Source organism: Lytechinus pictus, chromosome 2 (genome assembly GCF_037042905.1).
Source record: "Lytechinus pictus isolate F3 Inbred chromosome 2, Lp3.0, whole genome shotgun sequence".
Lineage (NCBI taxonomy): Eukaryota > Metazoa > Echinodermata > Echinoidea > Temnopleuroida > Toxopneustidae > Lytechinus > Lytechinus pictus.
In genome coordinates this window covers 30,297,473-30,318,557 of record NC_087246.1, presented here as the reverse complement: position 1 = coordinate 30,318,557, position 21,085 = coordinate 30,297,473, and the positions used below count along the sequence as shown (strand labels likewise).

General features: G+C 36.0%; 1 protein-coding gene across 1 annotated transcript in view; it reads right to left on the bottom strand.

Annotated features, from left to right (window-relative positions):
- Window positions 1-3,672: 3,672 nt before the first annotated feature.
- Window positions 3,673-21,085, bottom strand: part of LOC129281662 (dynein axonemal heavy chain 10-like) — a 67,995-nt gene continuing 50,582 nt past the window's right edge. The window contains exons 53-71 of the mRNA XM_064115260.1: window positions 20,803-20,955; window positions 19,517-19,734; window positions 18,812-19,033; window positions 16,918-17,065; window positions 16,454-16,589; window positions 15,480-15,634; window positions 14,276-14,494; window positions 13,522-13,795; window positions 12,834-13,090; window positions 12,020-12,358; window positions 11,471-11,671; window positions 10,863-11,168; window positions 10,320-10,491; window positions 9,476-9,607; window positions 8,762-8,973; window positions 8,071-8,238; window positions 7,225-7,405; window positions 6,373-6,518; window positions 3,673-5,672 (exon numbers count right to left, since the gene is read on the bottom strand). Coding sequence (XP_063971330.1) covers window positions 5,526-5,672; window positions 6,373-6,518; window positions 7,225-7,405; window positions 8,071-8,238; window positions 8,762-8,973; window positions 9,476-9,607; window positions 10,320-10,491; window positions 10,863-11,168; window positions 11,471-11,671; window positions 12,020-12,358; window positions 12,834-13,090; window positions 13,522-13,795; window positions 14,276-14,494; window positions 15,480-15,634; window positions 16,454-16,589; window positions 16,918-17,065; window positions 18,812-19,033; window positions 19,517-19,734; window positions 20,803-20,955 — 3,786 coding nt within the window. The 3' untranslated portion in view covers window positions 3,673-5,525. The remainder of the gene's footprint in view (window positions 5,673-6,372; window positions 6,519-7,224; window positions 7,406-8,070; window positions 8,239-8,761; window positions 8,974-9,475; window positions 9,608-10,319; window positions 10,492-10,862; window positions 11,169-11,470; window positions 11,672-12,019; window positions 12,359-12,833; window positions 13,091-13,521; window positions 13,796-14,275; window positions 14,495-15,479; window positions 15,635-16,453; window positions 16,590-16,917; window positions 17,066-18,811; window positions 19,034-19,516; window positions 19,735-20,802; window positions 20,956-21,085) is intronic.

Sequence of the window (21,085 nt, the reverse complement as noted above, 5' to 3'; positions counted from 1 at the left end):
GGATGTAAAATAAGGAAGTTATGACATTTTAAAGTTTCGCTTATTTTTCACAAAGCAGTTATATGCACAGCTCAATGACATGCAAATGAGAGAGTCGATGATGTCCCTCACTCGCTATTTCTCTTGTTTTTTTATTGTTTGAAATATAGAATATTTCAATTTTTACAGATTTGATAATAAGGACCAACTTGACTGAACCATAAAATGTTAAGGCAACGGCAATTCCACGTGTTCAGGGAGGAATGAAACTTTTGTTTCAAGGACAATGAGGAGAAAATGGGAATAAATCATATTTCATATAATGAAATACAAAAGAAATAGTGAGTGAGTGATGTCATCAGTCCCCTCATTTGCATATTGACCAGGATGTGCATAGAACTGTTTTGTGAAATTAAGCAAAACTTTAAAATGTCATAACTTTCTTATTTTACATCCGATTTTGATGAAATTTTCAGTGTTGTGCTCGTTGGATTTTCCTCTTTACATTCAAATCAACTTTTCGTTGGGGTGGACTTGTCCTTTAACCATGGTAGGATGGCGTCTGCCCGGACACACTTACATTCACAATAATGACCTCTTCACAGTAATGTACTTTTTATAGGCTTATCACTAGTTAAAGAGATGGATAGAAAGATTTTGAACATTTATAAATGGACATTACTTCACAGGGCTTATATACTACTGAAATGGTATCATGATGTATAGAGGTTTATTCCTGTAGGAGTGTGTTATTCCTGTTGTATCTGAATAAAGTGATAAAAGTAAAGCATTCTTAGAACACAAACACACCCACACAAGCAATCAAACAAAAATATCTCATATGCAAATAAATTCGTTTTTATTTGTGCATATTTTAATGCAATCACTTAAAATTTCACAGATCTAAATTTAATAAAAATCAAGGGGAATACAATTCATTGAAAATTCTATTTGAACAATAAGCACTTCGGTGAATAACAACATTAATTTCATATTTGCAAAAAATATATCATCTTTCAACTTTGAATATTGAAGGTATCAGACCTGTTTTAGAAAGAACTCACAATTATGATAACTTTGCCTTTACTTGCAACTGCTATGGTAACAGGGGCTGACAGCCAATCGAAATGAAACATTTTATGGTATTCATCACAATGGCAAAGTTACTAATATCAAGTGTTTGTGAAACGGGCTCCTTTAGGACAAGAAATAATCAGCCCTCGATCAGGCGCCAAACACTCGGCGATTTCAAGTAGGCCTATGGAGTAGGTGCTATTGTTAGGAGCTGGTTGGACTAAAAATGAAATCTAAAAGAGGCTTTATTGAGAAAAAGAAAAAAAATAGTTATACTTTTAAAAACTCAACACCCAGTGGTGTTAAAGAAATAACACCTTTGTATGTTGTTGCTGGTGTCTGCATTGCCCTAACACCAACACCAGTGTCCAAATTCAAACTTGAAATCACAAAGTGGAGTGGAGCACATTGATAATTTGTTATTGAATTGATAAAAAAATGATGCATATACATGACTTGCTGGTCATTTTTTAATATCAATTTTTCTGATAAAAACCTTCATTACACAAATGAGGGCCTTGAATATGAATGAATGTGATTGTTAGGGACTAATGATACCTGCATTTTTGTCATTGGTCATACCAAGAAACATCATGAATAACAGATGTAGAAATTATGCGGCTAATGAACTAGTCTTGTCTCAATATCATTTTCATTGTGCATGTCTTTGTGTGATAGGTCATAGTCACACAAAAAGTACATCAGTGCCTGATAATTTCATAAGTTAATACAAAACAAACTTTTCTGATTATAACCGCAGGACGTGCCAAAGTTCTTCCAACAATTAAGGTCTTTGAACTAATGAATAATGAGCTTACACGTATTAGGTTTAATGACCAGCTAACCAATGTCTCAGCTTAACAAAAAAACACAGAGACAAATCAGATAATCACATCCCGTAATTTTCCCCTCATAACTAGGTAGTTACGAGCATATGTCACGGTAACAAATTATCCTCAGTGGCTCTTTTCTACTGGCCTTTTAAGAAAGCCAGCTTCATCTGCTCTAAAGACAGGTAAAAATTTCAAATTGTATCACCAAGGGGAAATTAACTTTTGACAATGCAATTTTGTAATCGCGACATCCCTGTGAAAGGACATAATTGTAGAAAAAAAAAAGAAGGTAAAGATTTTATCCTCGTTATAAGAGCATTATTACGGAGGCAGATCTTGCGGCTAATGAGTGTATTCAACACTAATTATCTGTGATATAGACAAGCATGTCATGATGTCCTTGTAATGGGCATACATTGTAAAATCAAACAAGATCAGTTGTTTTATCACACAGAGGGTGGGGGAGTTAGAAAGAGAGAGAGAGTGAAACAGACAGAGGGAGAAAGAAAGTCTAGAAAATAAATGATATCAATAGAAAACAAAGACTAATAGAAAGAGTGAGAAAGAGAAGAAAGTTTGTTTACAGACAGCACAGGCCTCACATTTCATATATACAATAATTTATTTCAAAGAATTGACAGCAATCATACAATTCATAAATCTGGCCCCCGTCTTATAAAGATTTACAATAGACCCAATCAACTACACCTATGGAGAGCCAGCAACATCAACATTTAAAATACATGTTTATTCAAAATATTTTCTAGCTATGTTGTATATTCATACATTCATAGTTTTCTTAAACATTCGGTCTGTTTTTCTCTCTTTTTTTTTCCAAAGAACCTTGTAAAAATGTCCTGAAAAAAAATTGACACTGGTGGATTTCTACATACTGGAGGTTGATTGGATCGATCATAACTCTTTATAAGACAGGGCCCAGGGCAACTTTGTGAATAAGATAATAACTTTTAAAGGGATACTCCAGGCTGAAAATATTCATATCTCAATAAACAGAGTAAAATTCACAAAGCAAAATGCTGAAAATATGATCAAAATCGGATAACAAATAACAAAGTTATTGAATTTTAAAGATTTGCATTATTTCGGTGAAACAGTTCTAGGCATGTCTTCATGAATATTCAATGAGCAAACTGATGATGTCATATCCCCACTTCTTCTTTTGTATTTTATTGTATGAAATAAGGTTTATTCAAAAAATTTCTACCAAGACCTAAACAATTGGATTCATTATGGATTGACAACTGATTAAGTGCATTAGTTATTTATTGCCGAAAATTATTTCATCATAATGGAGACACATCATTTACACATGTATGAAAAAATTATGATTTCATGTAATAACATAAGAAAAAGGAAAGTGGGGATGTGACATCATCAGCCAACCTAATGAATATTCATCATGATGTGCATATAACTTTTTTTCACAAAATATTGCTAAACTTTTAATTTCAATAACTTCGTTATTTGTTATCCGATTTTGATGAAATCATGATTTTCAGTATTTTGCCCTGTGAATTTTACTCAATTTATTTAGCCCGGAGTATCCCTTTAAGTGGTAGAAGACATACAGACGAAAGTATGAATAATTGTAGATGCTATTAAACTTTGCATAGCGGTCAAAGAAGGCTTCAATAGATTTGGGAAGTGGCTCTTTGTAAGAACATAATGTGAGAAATTATCATCAATGTAATGATAAATTAAAGGTGTTCTATAAATTCATTTTTTTCATACGATACACAAGAAATTGAAAGATATCACACAAATGTTCAAGGCAGTCTGCTAGAAATTTTAATTTCAAATGGAAGGAAGTCAGGAATAACCTATAAATATACAATTTCATGCAGAATTACTCAACCCCCTTACGTTTTTTGGACAAAGTAATCTTGTAAAATGAGTAATATTTGCATTAATAATAAATTCAAGTGGTTACAGATTTATTACTTTTCATACCAGAGCACAAGTCAACATTTTTTATTCATTGTCCAACAACTCTTGCATCTTTCAGGTTGCAAATTGAAGACCAAAATGTGAGGATGTTGAATAATTGTGGATGAAATGTAAATGCAAAAAATACCAATCAAGAAAGTGAAATATATCATTACAAATCTTCAAGGTAGTCAGCATAAAATCATGAATAGATAGAATTTAATATCTCATAACCAATATACATGAATATAAAGATAAATCGAACAAGAAATGGGAATGTATCAATGAGATATTCAAAGCCGTCATTCTCAAAATGTCCATATGAAAACAAATAATACAGAATCATTGCAATTATGAGTCTAGTTGAGCCAATTGTGAAGTACTATGTAACTGCAACAAAAATGCACTTTTCCAAATACTCAATATATTGGATTAGAGGATATGAAGAAATTAATTGGGAAAAAAAAATATATATATACATGTATATAGAAATATCTTCATAAAACAATAAAAACTGCATAGCAAGTGTGAAATATCAATCCAATTGGTATTAAGCATCTCAAGGTGAAGGTATGTAATATTCATTTGGATGGATGGATAATAAGATTAACCATGTGATATATATACGCCAGTATCACAATCATAATAGAGTCACTCTCAAACAAGCAATTGTAAATATATCAATATTTGAATATCAAGGTTGTTGTTGGATGGAATCGATTATCCTCATGGACGGAATATATACACATGAAATATGCATAAGTTTGGTACACATGTTATGAAATTCAGAGGCAGAGATATAAATATCCATATATTTTCAATAAATTTTTCATAATGTACATATAAAATTCATTTTCAAAATAGATTTATGCAATATAATGAATATAATTAAATGTTATGCAGATGAATGTACTTCTGAGAAGTTTAAATCACGGCACCATATAAGCTATAAACAAGAATGGAATTGCGAACGTCACAGTATCGCTTGGCAAACATTTAAATGGTGAACTGTGGAAAGTATTCATCTAAACACGAGGATCATAAAAGAGCTAATCATATTAGGTTTTTAATCTCATCTGAACATAATAAGATATTACCATAAATGTTGTACTATGTGATCAGTCATATTTGTTTCGACAGTAGCACTTATCCTGATAAGTAGAAGGCTCATGTCTCCTTATAGAGGAAGTAAATGAATGGCATTCAGACAATAATTTCAATCTCCATCAAAGTTCAAGTATTAGTATAAGCAGAGCTGCCAAGTTGTATTTTGCATTTTCATTATTCTTATGCCCCAAAATCAGTATTTTGACAAACAAATCAGTATTTTTACCGTGTGAGATAAATATTTTGTATTTTCCCCAAAAAAAGTGTATTTCATAATAAAATGCTTGGTGCACTCGCCCATCACGGCGCTCAAGCTGCATGCAAGCTAAAATGTGCACTGCTCTTGCTCTTGGTTTTAACAAAATAATTGAAAAAAAAAAACAAATTACCTGAAATTACATTGATCTAATAACCATATTTGTGTACGTTTTATGAAATAGAGACATATAGAGATGATTTTCCTCAATAAATTTCGATTAAAAAAAAAAAAAAAAAAAAAAAAAAAAATACGGAAAAATCGTAGTACTACTTGGCAGCTCTGTATAAGGCATCTCCCTGTATGATCATCATTCACTGGTGTTAAGCCTAATCAGTATTAAGCACCAGACAAACACCTTGTAACACCCAATGTGAAATGTGCTCGGAAGTAGCCAGATCAGCCTCAAACACCAAACCTACGCCCATGGCATTGCGACGCTGGGATGTGGTGTACACTGGTGTTCGGAATGTGTTCTGTGGAATTAAATAAAAGTTTGCATTTAGTCAAAAGCAATATGAAATGAATACAAATAAATATTCATCTTTGTTCTGAGCCAATGATAGCATATACTAGTATGCATTAATAGAAATGAAATAAAAACAAAAGTATTTGAATCAATTTATAACCACTACCATCATTTAGAGAAGGGTTGATGAGTGTTGAAATGTTTTCTTCTAACATGATAAAGAATGTAGTTATGAAGAGGACAACTATTGTGTTAATCTACACGTCCTCTCCGGAGTTTGATTGATCCACACTTCTCGCCACCTTGTAACAGATGTCGCTTGTCTCTGCAACATTTTATTTTATGCCCAACTTTGTACACAAAATGTTGCTGGCATATCTTGCGCCATGCCTAATTGAGCATTTAGTTGGTATGTCTACACTTGCTTTCATCCAAATTCCCGATTTGAATGAATAAAGACGAACTTTGAACTTTTCTGCCAAAGTCTTCCTTCTATATAAAGACTTCTGCGACCTTTGAACATGCAACCCAAAATCTATTCAGACCCTTATTCACATTTGCATATATGGGCAAGGTGTTAAGTTGGCCCTTGAAACAGTACTTTATTTACCCCAAAATTTTGATATTTTCAGGTAAATACTGGTAATTACATCTATGACCTTTCACCTTTGACCTCATGATCCCATGATGTTAGTAGATATACTCACCTGTAGTTTGAGTCTGTGTGCTTCGATAGGAATCACTTTGAGGATGGGTAGTTCTTGAATGAGAACCTTGGGGCGCGGTCTCATCAGACATGCATTATCAACGTCCCAGGCCGCACCCTCCAGGTACAGTCCAGTCACAAAGCAACCTGTCATACACAAATTAGGAGATCTTATTGAACGTTACCTGCTTAACAGAGTTTTTACCGTTACAACATCTCAAGGTTAGGACTTAGTAGTAGCTTAATACCCACTGATTGATGATCGTTTTGTTTCTTTTGAAACAGGGTATGCTACAAAGGGACTCTGCAATTCAAACATATTTTGTTTATGCTTAGTTCCTACTATGTATCATTATCAATGCAACACTATATTCTGTCAATTTATTTTTGTTATGCATGGTGAAAAATAAAACAAAGAAGCAAAGAATGACACCCTATTTCCTCCTTACGATGTTATCACTATCAGCATTATCCTCCACTCCAACATCATGGATATCATCATCACTATTACCCACATCATCATCAACATCATCGTCGTCGTCGTCATCATCATCATTTTCTTCATCATCAACATCTTCATCTTCATCATCATCATCATCATCATCATCATCATCATCATTATCACAACTATCATCATCACTGTAATCATTAACATAACAAACCATCTTGTCCTTCCTTCTACTCATCTTACTTTCCTCATTCTACCTTCTTGAGATGATGTTGATGATGATGATGATCCTCATCATCATGTTGATCACCATCACTATCATCATCACCACCAAAACCATCATCATCACCAATTTTCAAAATGTACAGCTTCATCAGAAGAAAAGTATCGTTTCAATTTACTAACCTGAATGGGCTCTTTCTGTGACCTCATCGGGGGTGACATAGTGAGTCACAGACGTATACAGAGTCGACTTGTCGAGTGGCCACCCGTTCTTGCGACACGTGGCTTGAACCAATGCCGTCAGATAGGATTCTGGGATGTGTAGACCACTGAGCCACATGACTGGAGGCTCAGCTTCATTCACCTGTGGGAAACAGGTCAGAAATAAATTCTTATAAACATCGTTCATTGACCAACTATAGCAAAGGACTACACATTTGGTTTTCTTACAATATTTGATGATTTCATCTCGCATTGTAAATTTTGGGACAACTAGCAAACAAACGTATAACAGACTTAATTATAACTGCTTACCCAATAAACCTGCATTCATATATTTGTATGAATACTAATCTTATAAGAAAATATTGAATAATAGAGACATAACTATCATATGTAATTTGTTACTCCTAATTGTTGTAAACTCTTTGATTCAATCTAATGGGCAAATTAACGAAGCCACAAAAGGATTGAATGATAGCTCATGCCAAACAACATCAAACAATCATTTTGATTTAAAAACATAAAAATAACACCAATGAAATAAATTACTTTCAATTAAACAATTACCTAAGGGTCACTTCATTTAAATAACAAATGATTCATACTCTTCTTTGACTAGGGTGCTTCAATTGACTTTTATGTCACATAATGGAATGAGAAAAGTCAAATATTAACAAAATCAACAAAACTTGGTATATGTTCATTTTCACAAGATGATGTTAACATAGTAAGATTTTGTGATTTGTGCAATCAATAAAAAAAAAACATGAACGAAAAGCATGAGAGCTAAAAAAGCGTGTAGCTTACCCATGTGGTGTACTGGTTGAAGCGTCGCTGGAAGTGTAGCATCCAGTTTCCTAGTGCTTTGAGGGTGTCTGGGGCTAAGCGTCTCCAGATATGAGGAATCTGACCGTTGAAGAGAGCTCTAGCAACGTTATCAAGCTCGTTGCTCATACCTACCTCTCCCTTCAAAGCCTAGGGATGAAAAACAAAAATTAACCCAGAAATGAATCATATACCAAACATTAAATTTTATTCTAAAAAACATGCTACTTACATCAAGTGATGGTAATACAGGACTAGGGCAGAGTTGCCAACCCTTACGGAATATTAAAGAGATGTGTTCAAATATAAATTCAGTGTTTACTTCCTGATTGAATGACTGAGAAAAAAAAATTGTTAACATAATTTGTCTTGTAAGAAAACATTTGGTTCAGCTGTTTATCACATTGTGATTTCTTATCTGATTAATATTCCGTAACGGTTGAATATCTTGGGAATACAGAAATCTGCCAAACGTTGGAGAAATTTGACTTAGATGTAAATAATACAAGCTTTGTAATCTCGTATGAAATATTGCTTCCAATTGCCAAACTTAAGCAGATGTCACTGTATTAATAACCATTGAAATGTTTGTATGTTACTATCTGTGACACAAACTGTTGCAGTATTGAGGCAGCATACGCAGAGTTGTTTATAAAATGAATAAGCCACTTACTCTCTGTAGTTCTGCCAATGAGCGAGCCATCCTGGCTATCAATCGGTTAAACCTCTCCAGCTCTTGCAGAAGTACGACTGTTGTAGGTGTGACGTCAAGACCATACTTCTTACGGATCTTATCAAGGTCAAATTGCTGGGGTAGCTTGTTCTGGATGTCAGATGCAATGCCAGCAATGAAGTCATCACGACTGATGCCTTGACCAGAGTCACCTATTCCCAGAATACAAAATGGATGATGACATAATCCGTAAAAGTATGATAGGGAATACAGATATCATATATCATCAACTTTATTGACACCCATGTAAATTATTACCATAATTTCATCATTAGATGATAGGGAATACAGATATCATATATCATCAACTTTATTGACACCCACATAAATTATTACCATTATTTCATCATCAGAGCTGTCGTCAATATGTATTAAGAGCTTTCATTACCATTAACAACATCACCATCACCACCACCATCATCATCATCATCATCATCATTATTCTCATCATCATTATTCTCATCATCATCATCATCATCATTATTCTCATCATCATCATCATCACCATTAAAGAGATTACTGGTGGTGCTAGCAACTTCAAATGAAGCCAGACATTTTTTTAAAGATTTTCTCAGGTAAACCAGCTTCACAAACTGTCTTTTTGTCTTTGTATACAAGCTTGATTCATGTATCTCAAGATAAATTCCTACTGACCTGTTTGAGGTTGTAGTTCAACTAGCTGTGACCACATATCTCTAGCAGCCTGTGTGTAATAGTTAATCTCAGCATTGGGATGTAGACCAAATACTTCTGGAGTGTTTGCTAGGGGCAGGCCTTCAATCAGCTCTGTGCAATAAAATTGACATAATATCATACATATCAATGCCTTGAGAATTACTCACATTGCACTTTTACTACATACAAAGTTAAAAACAAGTTGGGTATACTTCATTAGCTCAGAAAACAAGGACATATAACAAAAAGTGTGGATAACTTTTTCTTCCATTTCTATAATAATCATTCTACAAAATTATGTGATTTTAAAGAAAGCCATTAACATTGCAATGACACAGAAAAAACTTACATCTGCAAAATCATTTATTGAACCTGCTTCAACCAATTGCAAGTTTTACTTCTGTAAATTTAGGAATTGTCAAATCAGATTTAGAATATCCTAAACATTCCAATGAGGAACCTTTTCACTGTTTTTGTTATATTCTGATAATTACTTTTTATTGACACAACCTTATTGTTTCATCATGATAAAAATATTTGTTATCATTTTTCATGTTGCTTGGCAAGTTGCTCACTATTTTCAATTTATAACTATCAGTAATTTATATTTAATGCAAAAATACATGTGATTCAAATAGATAGATAGTGGAAAAACAATTACTTCTGATATCACAAAATTGTAACCCAGCGTTTCATTATTTCATCCATCATTATCAAGTCAAGGTTAACAAAAAATAACAAAGTAACACCTTCTATAATACAATTTGTAAGAGAATAATATGATTTGATTTGTCTCATGATATGCTTCTTGTGGCGGACTTACGTGTATAATTATCCTTTGGTCCATACTCTGGAATGCAGTAATCTACCGCCTCATTACAATAGAAATGGAATGGTTGGAATGTATCAAAGATGAAGTCTCCCATGTATTCATCCATATAGGTGTTCAGGATACGTCGGTCAAAGTTATCAATGGCTCGACCACCATACATAACCTACAGAAAGAGATAAATAGTGGTTCTTATTAAATCATTGTATAAACATGCTATGATTTGCTTTAAGAAGCATCAATGTAAGGTACATGTAAAGGGACAATGACCAAAGCTGCCATACAAGGCCCTCTTAAAAAAATCTAATATCAACGACAGATTCTAAATATCTATGAAAAAAAAAATTCACAGGTGAAATCAGAACTTGTGATTGCATTGGTAACAAGTTTTATAAAAAAATATTTAACATATCTTAACATTTTATTTCCAAGGATATTAAAGGAAGATGGTAACTGAACATTTTTTTGGCAAACTATTAGTGGGTTTTAAGATGGCAGGACATATATGTGTTATATATCTAGCAATATAAATCTAACCTCTCCAATCAGGTACTTCAAGCTGTTCCATGGGATCTTGGTGTCTCCTTGCTCAAAGGCTTTGGTCAGGTACGTTCCAAGGATCTCCTGGCACACCCGGAAATCAGATTCGTTGAAGTCATAGGGGACGTTCCATCCAATCTTGCCATACTTACGCCTCTCCTGGACCACAGCATGGAAGAAGGCTAAGACAAAGACCAATGGTTTGAAGGCTTCGTGAGGACAGTCCTCAAGGACCTGTGCTGAGATCTTGTGGAAGGTGCTACGTAGGTTCAGCTTGAGACCATTGGGAGGTTCAGTTACAACCTGTTCAAGGAGAGAAATCATGAAAGAATCTAACCAAATCTTGAAATCAGCACCAAGTGGGATTTGATCTGCAACCCTCTCTGACTAGAAGGTAGAAATCAGAACTAGAACACCACAATGCTTACAAGATTCTAACAAATTTTACAATTCAAATGCAGATTCCTATGACTGGGCAAATAATAAATCCATAATGATTTATAAGACATTGTTCTGATGTGTCAAATGCTTCATACATGCAAAAACATATTATCATAATTTATCAACACCTAAGAATCTGAGGAATATTTTCAATTGCGACTTACCTTAAATGACCTCTGTAGGATGCCGATGGGGAAAGCTGGGGTAGGGTCGGTAGTCAGCCAGAGTCTGAAGTCAGGATGAGGTTTGACAATCCTCTCAAGAGCCTTCTCCAGATCACGGAGCCACTTGGCCAACAAGTGGCAGTTCTGCAACATCAGCCACTGTCCTCTGGCTATGGCTGTCTCAAGTAGTTGAAGGGCAACCTGACAGAGATACAAAAATTGACAGCATTGTTACTTTACAGTTAGAGTGACTCGTATAAAGGCCTTCATTAGATCACAGAGACCACTTGACCAAGAAGTGACAGTGCTGCTACATGACCCAATTTTTTTCTTAAAAAAAAAACATTTATGGAAGAATAAGCCAACTCCTTTGCTGAATTTCTTACATAGAGGAAACAGTCTGGTAAAACTTAGTCATATATGTACGGTCTCAAACTATATGTTTTAAGTTTCAAGAAAAACCCCAACCAACAAAAGATTCTACTGTATACCAAGATTTAAGTTCTCTTTTCTTCACTCTCTAAAAAAAAAAAAAAATCAACATCTTACCTTCTCCTGACCTTGACCCATAGAAAGGAACTTCAGTTTGTTACCCCCGAAGCCAGACCTCTCAGCCAGCTTGGTAAGATCACTAGCAGGATCTGAACCAGGACTCAGGATGAAGACGATGGGAGACAGCGGGGAACTCTGTTCAAAGATGGCCTCAAAGCTGATCACAGGAGGAGTGACATATTTCTCACCCATACGGGATGTGACAAAATCAGTGATGGCACGGTAGACGCGGTCCACACGGAAGCAACGCAGCAAAAGGAGGCGTTGGAACTCGTTAAGACCATCCTTGTATTTCATAGGGAAGGCCACCTGCTCTGGGGCGTCTTGGTCATACCACTATAGGCAATACGAATAGACACATATATGTTTTGTAATTACATGATCTAAAATAATACAACAATTCTTGTGTAATTTTCAAAGAAAGAAAAGAAGATGCACCTAGATTTCATCAAAGCCAGGTCAAATGACCAAGTTAAAACTATACCTGCAAATTGCTTAAAGATGTTGCTCCAATTTATCAAGTGCTATGCTTTATTATTATCAATAATTATTATCATAAAATATATACACTTCTCCATGCTAAAGCTTTGAAAGTTGCATTAGATCATTTGGTACATTATAATTTGTGAATTGGTGCATATCTAGGTGCATGATAAACATGAATGAATGACAGACGGAAGGTAATCCACCCAAGTATATTGCCATGGATTGGCTGTTTATTAAACATTAATCAATATGAAAAGGAAAGTTTCATGCCACAATACTGTGAGTTTGAGTGTTTTTCAAGGATGACAGACAATTCAGCTCTTACCTCCTTCCAGATTTTCTCATTCTTCTCCAGGTCATCCGGTAGAGTGTGGAAGACATCGGCAAGCTCCGTCAGTTTCATCACGTCCTCCCAGCCCTGCTCCGGAATCCACTTATGAGGTCGGCCACGACGGTTCTTTTCCAGGGACAGGTTGCCCTTGATGAAGAAATCCAGCTCCTCCTGGGGCAAGTTGTCCTCTGATTGTTCCAGCTTGATGGTCATTTGGAAGGAGAAGAGAAGCTTGTGCTTCTCGAACAATCCTGCAAGATGGAGTGATGTAATAAAATGTAGTTACCTCTCAACAAAAAAAGGCAAGAATTTGTTTTAATCTCTCTCACTCTTGGAACAAGTTGTTGAGCCTTCCAACACTGGTTGCCTACTCCAGTATCCACTGAGAGGGCATCACTTGACAACAGAAAGTTCTTTAAAAAACTAAACAGATGTCTCCGAAACCCTGTACAGACTTATTCTACTCCCTGATGAAAACAAAATTCTTCAACCATCATTTGCAATGGTATATTAACCCATTTTTTCTTTCAATCTGTACAGACATTTGCTTAATCTATTGATTCTTTTGTCAACACAATTCACACCACCATTACCCTATGATGAATCACTTCCCACAGACATCAATATCATTGAACAAGCAGTGATTCCCTCACAACTGTTATCACCACCACCTCATCCTTACCTGTACATGCATAGTTGTAGATGTTATGCGTGAGGGTATCCATGATGTTGCGGAGTCGTTTCACCAGGATGGAGTCCGGGAGACTCTTCTTGAGCGAGAGCTGGAAGACTTCCAGGAAGGCAGCCAGTGAGTACTGGTACATGCTGTTGATCAGCGCCATCTCAGACAGAACAAAGAAGAGGATGGCTCCTCGCTTGGCGGCAGGGCGGTAGCCGTCACGAAGCTTGTCGATGTCGATGGCGGTGGTGGCAGCCAGCTTCAGCTTCTCTGTAACCTGTTTGGAGGTTATAAGGATTTTTACTTGTTTGAATAATTTACATTAATCTCCATTAATCTTTTTAACCAATGCACGTTCAAATATCTGGGAGGGGACAACCAAAAAAGACAAGGAAAAGGCAAGTTTGGTTATTTTAAGAATAACAAATTATATGATTGATTTACATTAACTTTCAATATTTTTTTTAAAACCTGAAATGCATTTAAACATCAGGGAGGAAACAGCCAAAGAAGACAAAGGAAACAAGTAGAGGAGAGTAAGAACAGGCACTGATCGGGATGAGGTGGGCATAAGAGGCGTTTGTCCCAGTTTTTGGCTAAAAGTTGAACAAAATAAGTACCCTATGATGAAAAAGTACTCCCCCTTTTATTGTACATAACTTGGAATTAGAGTGCAATTTTCAGTCACACATAAATCTTTGTGAAAAACCTTCCTTGTAAATTAGATAATTGCACAGCTATTATAAGAGACACCTACCTCAGAAGCCTTAGACTTGGTCTCCTCCAGAGTAGATACCAGCTCCACATTGTCCAACATGTTACCAGTGGATGTAGCCAACTCTCTGAGCAGGGAGTCTTCAAGATCTTTCAGGAGACGCTTGTTATCGCTAGTCTCCTGGATCAGACGTTCTCTCTGCTCCTCAAGCTCCTTACGCTCAAAGCCAACGATCACACTGAGTAGCTGGTCTTCTAGACCCTGTCAAAATCAAGATGGTTAAAGAACAGTTATGCATTGGCCAGGGTTAAAAAATTAATATCAATGATTCCACTGCTTATTTAATCACAATCGCAACTCTTTCCATCTAACAGGAATGGCGGGAGCTTTATAACACAAGCGATAAGTTATTCATCGAAGAATGGTTCGATACCCGTACAACCATAGTTTTCTTCTGGCAGGCACTGTCTCCATGTCATGTCATACTGCTGGGTGCTGTTAGAAACTGTGTATGGTGAACCTCTAATATTTTTTGCCTCTTTTACATAGTTTTGCCTTTTTACACATTTCATCTAGATAGTTCAGCAGGGGAGCATTTCATCAACATTTTTATCCCACAATTTGTCAGATCTGACAACTTTCCTTGATTATGATTGGCTGAGAGGCACTGTTACTGTTACCATAGTAACTGTCAGATGAAACAGTACTTATCGGATAAAACGTCTGACAAGCCCTTTCGTGAAACGCTTCCCAGTATTTTTCATTATACGCAAGGAAGAGATGCAGTATACCTCTCATATTGAAACACACTTTTGCCAAATATAGTACACAGTGCAACACACTTTCATTTTGCACACACTCCGGATGATGAATCTCTGTCACAATAGCTCTCAGCTTTTAACTTGAGATCACAATCAAATGCAGAATATCAACCTATATTGGATGTGTAAATACAATTTACCATGCGATTTGCACTTATCAATCAGAAACAACACTACATGGAATAAAGAATGTTATCAAAATCCCAATTTTGTCACTGCTTGCAGTGTAACAGTTTAGTTAATCAATAGCTGTAGCCTTGCCAAAGAATGTTTGTGTGTACTTGGGGTTCAACAGCTTAGTGTCCAGGTAATAAAATGTTATATTCCACCTTTAGACAGGCAATACCTGTATAACATCAACTCCAGATCATGTACTTGTCTATATGCCATGGCAATAGGAATAAATATCATGGATTGTTCCTTACTTTGAGAGTCACAGTATAGTTGATAACCATAGCCTTGCCAAAGACTGCTGGTGTGTACTTAGGGTTCGATAGCTTGGTGTCCAGGTAGAGACGGAAGTTTGGATCATAGTCAACCTCTTTGTCTCCAAGCATGATGAACTCCCTACCAGCAGCACCTACACACAAAATAAGGGTATAGAATAGAGTGGAATATACAGACTCTGTAATTTCAAGTTTGGTTTTGGTGTGGGTGTTAGAAGCACAATTCAGATTGTCTTTCCTCGCTTCAAAACCTATTATGGTATGTTTTCCTTCGGCAAGAAATTTACCCATATTGTGCTGCACTCAACCTAGGTGAGGTGAATCGGTACCCGGCACGATTAATTGCTTGAATGCACGGAATGTTGAAAGGCAGCTTGAGATAAAGCCGGGATAATGATAATAGTAACAATGCGCCTTAGAATAAATTATTTCTATAAAGATGGCATCATATAAATGCCTGTTATTGTTATTAATATTATTAATTCGAAAAAATGTTCCAAATCATATCATGGAAGGGTCAACACCTCGTGCGATATGCCCAAGGACCAGCTTTATTATTAGATCGGAGATGTGGCGATGTAAAAGTGAGTCTAACTCCAACCCCAAAAGATCTTGAAAATTCCCATTGTGATTGGCAGATTTTGGATGCTCTATTGCTAATAAATATCCAAATTTGCCCAGATAATTCAACAAAATTGGACTGAATTTCCTTAACCAAAATTAAATTAGTCAATTAATAATCTTTGGGTTCAGATGCTTGTTTAAAACAAGAATTCAATCTACAAAGATTGTATTTTAACTCGAGCAGATGGGAAGAAATTTGATTGAGAATCTGATTGGCTCCCCCATGATATGTTGCGCATGAAAATCAAACTTACAGAAAGCTTTATGGATCTTTTTTCTGTAAGGGTTGCTATGAATATGACTAATGCTGAGAGTGATTGGTTTCTCACCTTTAATGTTCTTCTCAAGGACATTGTCAATGACAGGATCGATATACTCATCTACATCTTGGAAGAGGAATGGAAAGCCATATTTGATGGCCAGCTCAAGTTGTTTCAAGAAGTCTGGATCGTTGAAAGTACACACCTACAAAACAATAAATAAAACAAATGTGAAATCTGTCTCTAAAGACAACACAAGGGGGACAAGGAAAGAGGTCTTCATGTAAACATACCTATTGTTCCAAATGAGAATTCAAATTAAAGGAAATATGAGGAAAATCTTAAATGCTGGAAGTGTGACCCTCCCCCTATTTATCCCCCTAATTTTTTTTAATTTTTAATTTACCTTTTGGTGGGGAGGGGGTGTATCATTTGCCCCTCCAACCCAAAGATAACATTTTTTAAATGTTTAGGACAATGGGGTCATTAGAAGACTATTGAGTGAATATATAAGATATGTCTGGTTAAGATACCTTGAGATTATTAGGTTCCTCTTTCTTCTTGATCCAGTTAAGAGCTTGCTGTTGAGGGTCAATACACAGAGGGAAACGACTAGCTCTCGTAGTCAGGATACCATTCTGAATAGACAACTCATCAGGGGGTAGACCTTCTGATCCCCATCTAAAGACAGAAGATACAAAGTGACAGGTTTAATAAAGAATTCTTTAAGGATCCAATTGGTATCTTGATTTATTGTGTACATTACAATAGCAATAACCTTTATCGCAACAATCTTATTTCTTTTGATTTACGACTGAAATGAACCACTCTTGACCATCATCACTGATTATCAATTCACAACAACAAAACAATTTAATGATAACATCAATGCTTAATAGATTATGAAAGGATTAATTTTATAAGGTTTAAATCAGCCTCACCATCAAATTAATCACAGTCATCATTATCAATATAGTAATCATTATCAATATTCAAGCATCCTCTTCATCCTCATCACTAATAACATCATCATTATCACTCTAAACATCACCATGATAAAAATTATCAATAATATCAACACCACCAACACTACAGTGCGTTTCAGAAAAAAGGTAATCCAAATCTAAAGGGCTGATATTCGAATCATATTTAATTTTGTGGCATTATTATGCATGAATATAAAAGAGAAACTCATCAGCTTTCCATTGATACCCTATTTGCGCCATTTGCGATATGCATGGCCTAATTAATTGATGTTGAAGACAAAAGGTGCAGAGACCACTTTTTCCAAGTTTTTGAAAACTTGATGAAAAGGCAAAGGCTGATGTAAATAAGTTAGATGTAAATACTTTTATCGATGCCTGAGCTCGCATAAATCTTTTGATTGGACCCGTTTTGCTTCCAAAGGAGTGTAAATAAGTGAATGAACTTGCACACCATTAACAAGGAGATCGTACCACAGTTGGACCAACATTTTGAGAGACAGTTGTGAGGTTTACAGGCATCTTAGGTGGATTCAGGATGGCGCTCCTGCCCATCGTTCCAACATCATTCGTGACAGACTCAGAGAACTCTTTGGACATAGAGTTGTTGCCCTCAACCATGGCATTGAACGGCCACCAAGATCATCTCACAGCCTGTGATTATTTCCTTTGGAGACACTTAAAAATAAGGAGTTTGCAACTCCTCACCAAGATATTGTTGACTTGCAGGGCCAAATTCGATATGAGGTGGATGCTTTGCACAATGATCCGGCAGTGCCATTGGTGAGACGAGCATATCCTTCCACGGTTACGGCTTTGTTTTCAAAGTAGAGGAGGACATGTTGAAGGTGTGGGTAAATAATAACAGGTCCATGATAAGTCATTAACCTTTCACTCATCATTCCAGAGAAATGCCTCAAGTAACACTTCATTCCAAAAATTACTTTGGAAAACATATTATTCTATCAAGTGCAAATTTTTCCCTCTTTACCAAAACTTGGAAAAAGTGGTCTCTGCACCTGTTGTCTTCAACATCGATTGATTTGGTCATGCTTGGCACAATTGGTACAAATAGGGTATCAATGGAAAGCTGATGCGTTTTTCATTTACATCCATGCAGAATAATTTCATAAAATCAAATATGATCAGAATATCAGCCCTCTAGATTTGGATTACCTTTTTTCTGAAACGCACTGTAGAACCCTCTTCATCACAACTACACCACCACCACTATCCTCCTATTATCATCTTCATCATCATCATCATCACCATCACCACCATCACCACCATCATCATCATCATCATCATCACCATCACCATCATCATCACCATCATCATCATCATCATCATCATCACCATCATCATCATCACCATCACCATCATCATCAACTTCAAGAATTCAGTCCCATGGTATGGACTCATATCAGGTCTAACCAAGCCTTACTTGCTGATCTCGACATCATCGGTCAGGAGGTTATCCACCTTGAACGGGTCACTGATGGGGATCTCCCTCTCCTTGATATCCTCCTGCCAATCATTGTATACCATCTTATCACGGAAGTCCCACGTGAACGCACCCACGTAGCTCAGGAAGGCCGAGGACACTAAGCAGTCACCCAGGAGACGGATGCGACGCTGACGCAACTCCTCCAGATCCTTGGTCCATCTGCAATAATCAGAGACGAAACCTCACTGTCATAAATGAAAAACTATTTTCTGGAAGTTAATCTGTTGAAGAAGCCTCCAACCTCACTTCACTTTTTAAGATCCCCTTACGACTGACTCATCATCAGATCTAACCAAGTAAAGGTAAATAAGTCCATAAGAGGAATACCCCCACCTCATCATAAATCCTTCCTAATGCAACCTTTCATGTAATATTTTCCCCCTTTTTTATTTCATTTTGATTAAAATACTATTAAATGACATATGAACCCATTTCTTATTCTCAAGAGGGTTCAACCCCTTCCCCAAATCATTATACATCAAGTAAATGTTTCAAAGCACCAATATTTATATTCATATTCAGATGTCTATGGTCAAGTGTGTAACACTAAAATTGTATTTCTTTGGGGTAAATCACAGGATAAATAACCCTATAAATAACCCTATACCAAAACTGGAGCCGAAAGAAATCTAAAAAACCCACCTGACATTTTCCGAGCCCAGACCAGAGATGAGCTTATCAGCAGCGATGAGACGTCTCTCCATGATCTCTGCTTCTTCCTGGAGGGTCTTCTTCTCCGACATGGCATTCTCATACTTCTGACCGAGATCCTTGAGCTCCTGCTCCAGGGAGTTCACCTCGGCATTGATTCGATCCAGGTCTCTCTTGGCCTGGAAGAATGTCTTCTCCAGTTTGGCCACCTAGAAAGAGAAATAAAGAGAAAGATGGTAAACTTCTTGACCAATTGGTATCAACACAGTGCTTGGACTTCTTCTGGGAGTCTATTTCCTCAGCTCTACTTTTCCCTTTTTTGGGCTCGATTCGATTCATTTACTACTTTATTTATATGTTAGTGACCATTGTTAAATGTCTTGTATTGTATAATGTGTTTTTTTTATTCTTAAGGTTGCCTCTTATTCTCTTTCCAATTTTCACCTCTTGCTTTCCCTTCTCTTTTGTCTTATCCCTATTTCTTTCCCTTGTCTCATCCTTTTCCTCTCCTCTCCTCTTTCTTCCTAATCTTTCATTCCCCCTATTCTTCATTGGTGACACTTTGTAGTAATTATGTTATGGCGTTTGGTATTCACTTATGATACATTTCTTTTTCATCTGTATGAATTTGTATTGTATTTAATATTTATTTATGTTTACTTTATATTTTGTTATATTTCTATTTGTACATGTAAACATTCACTCATTTCAGTCTCTGACTGCTTGTGATTGTATTTTGATAGTTTTTATTGCAATAAAATCCAATATATATATATATATATATATATATTAAATGTACTGAGGAACTTTGTTTGAGGGAGCGTTCCATGAAAGGACTTTTCAGATGATTTAGCCAACAAACAATGTTTTCATCAGACAGTTACCATGGGAAGTGTGCTTCTTTGTCAACCAGAATCAAGGACAGTAGTCGCATCTAACAACTTGTTAGACAGATATGATGATGAAATGCTCCAAAGGATAAAAAACCAAAACCACATATTAAATTTTTTTTTAATGTGCAAAGATTGTGACTATCCTCTAAACTGGACCTCCATTTAACATCCTATCCAAGGGATAAAGTTTTTTTTCCTCTGTAACACAGTCTGGTCTCTGAAACAGGCTTAGGTCATGTGTCTGGGATGGACTTGGACCCACTATCTTTGGTTCAACAGGCTGACTCTTAAAGGTATACATTCCTAGAATTCAAGAGGGTGCTTTTTCTCGCAAATAATCGTAAGTTTCTTGTAGTAAAGTTCTTTAAGTCAAATGTTATTTACCTTTTCTCTCTTTGGTTTGATTTCTCTTGCTACAGAGCAATAACCAAGTACAGCAGAAACAAACTTGAAGAGACCTGCACCGGCAAAGGAGATAGTCTTCATGTCCTCATATGTGGTGTCAAGATCCTTTAAGAAGTTTCTCACAGTCTTCACCTGAGATTAAAAAAAAACATAAACATGATGATGAATATATGATCCACAAAAGAAATATTGTGGAAAATGATGAAATTACCAAAACTTCATCATATCCTAATAATTGTCATCTATTAAATAACGATGATCA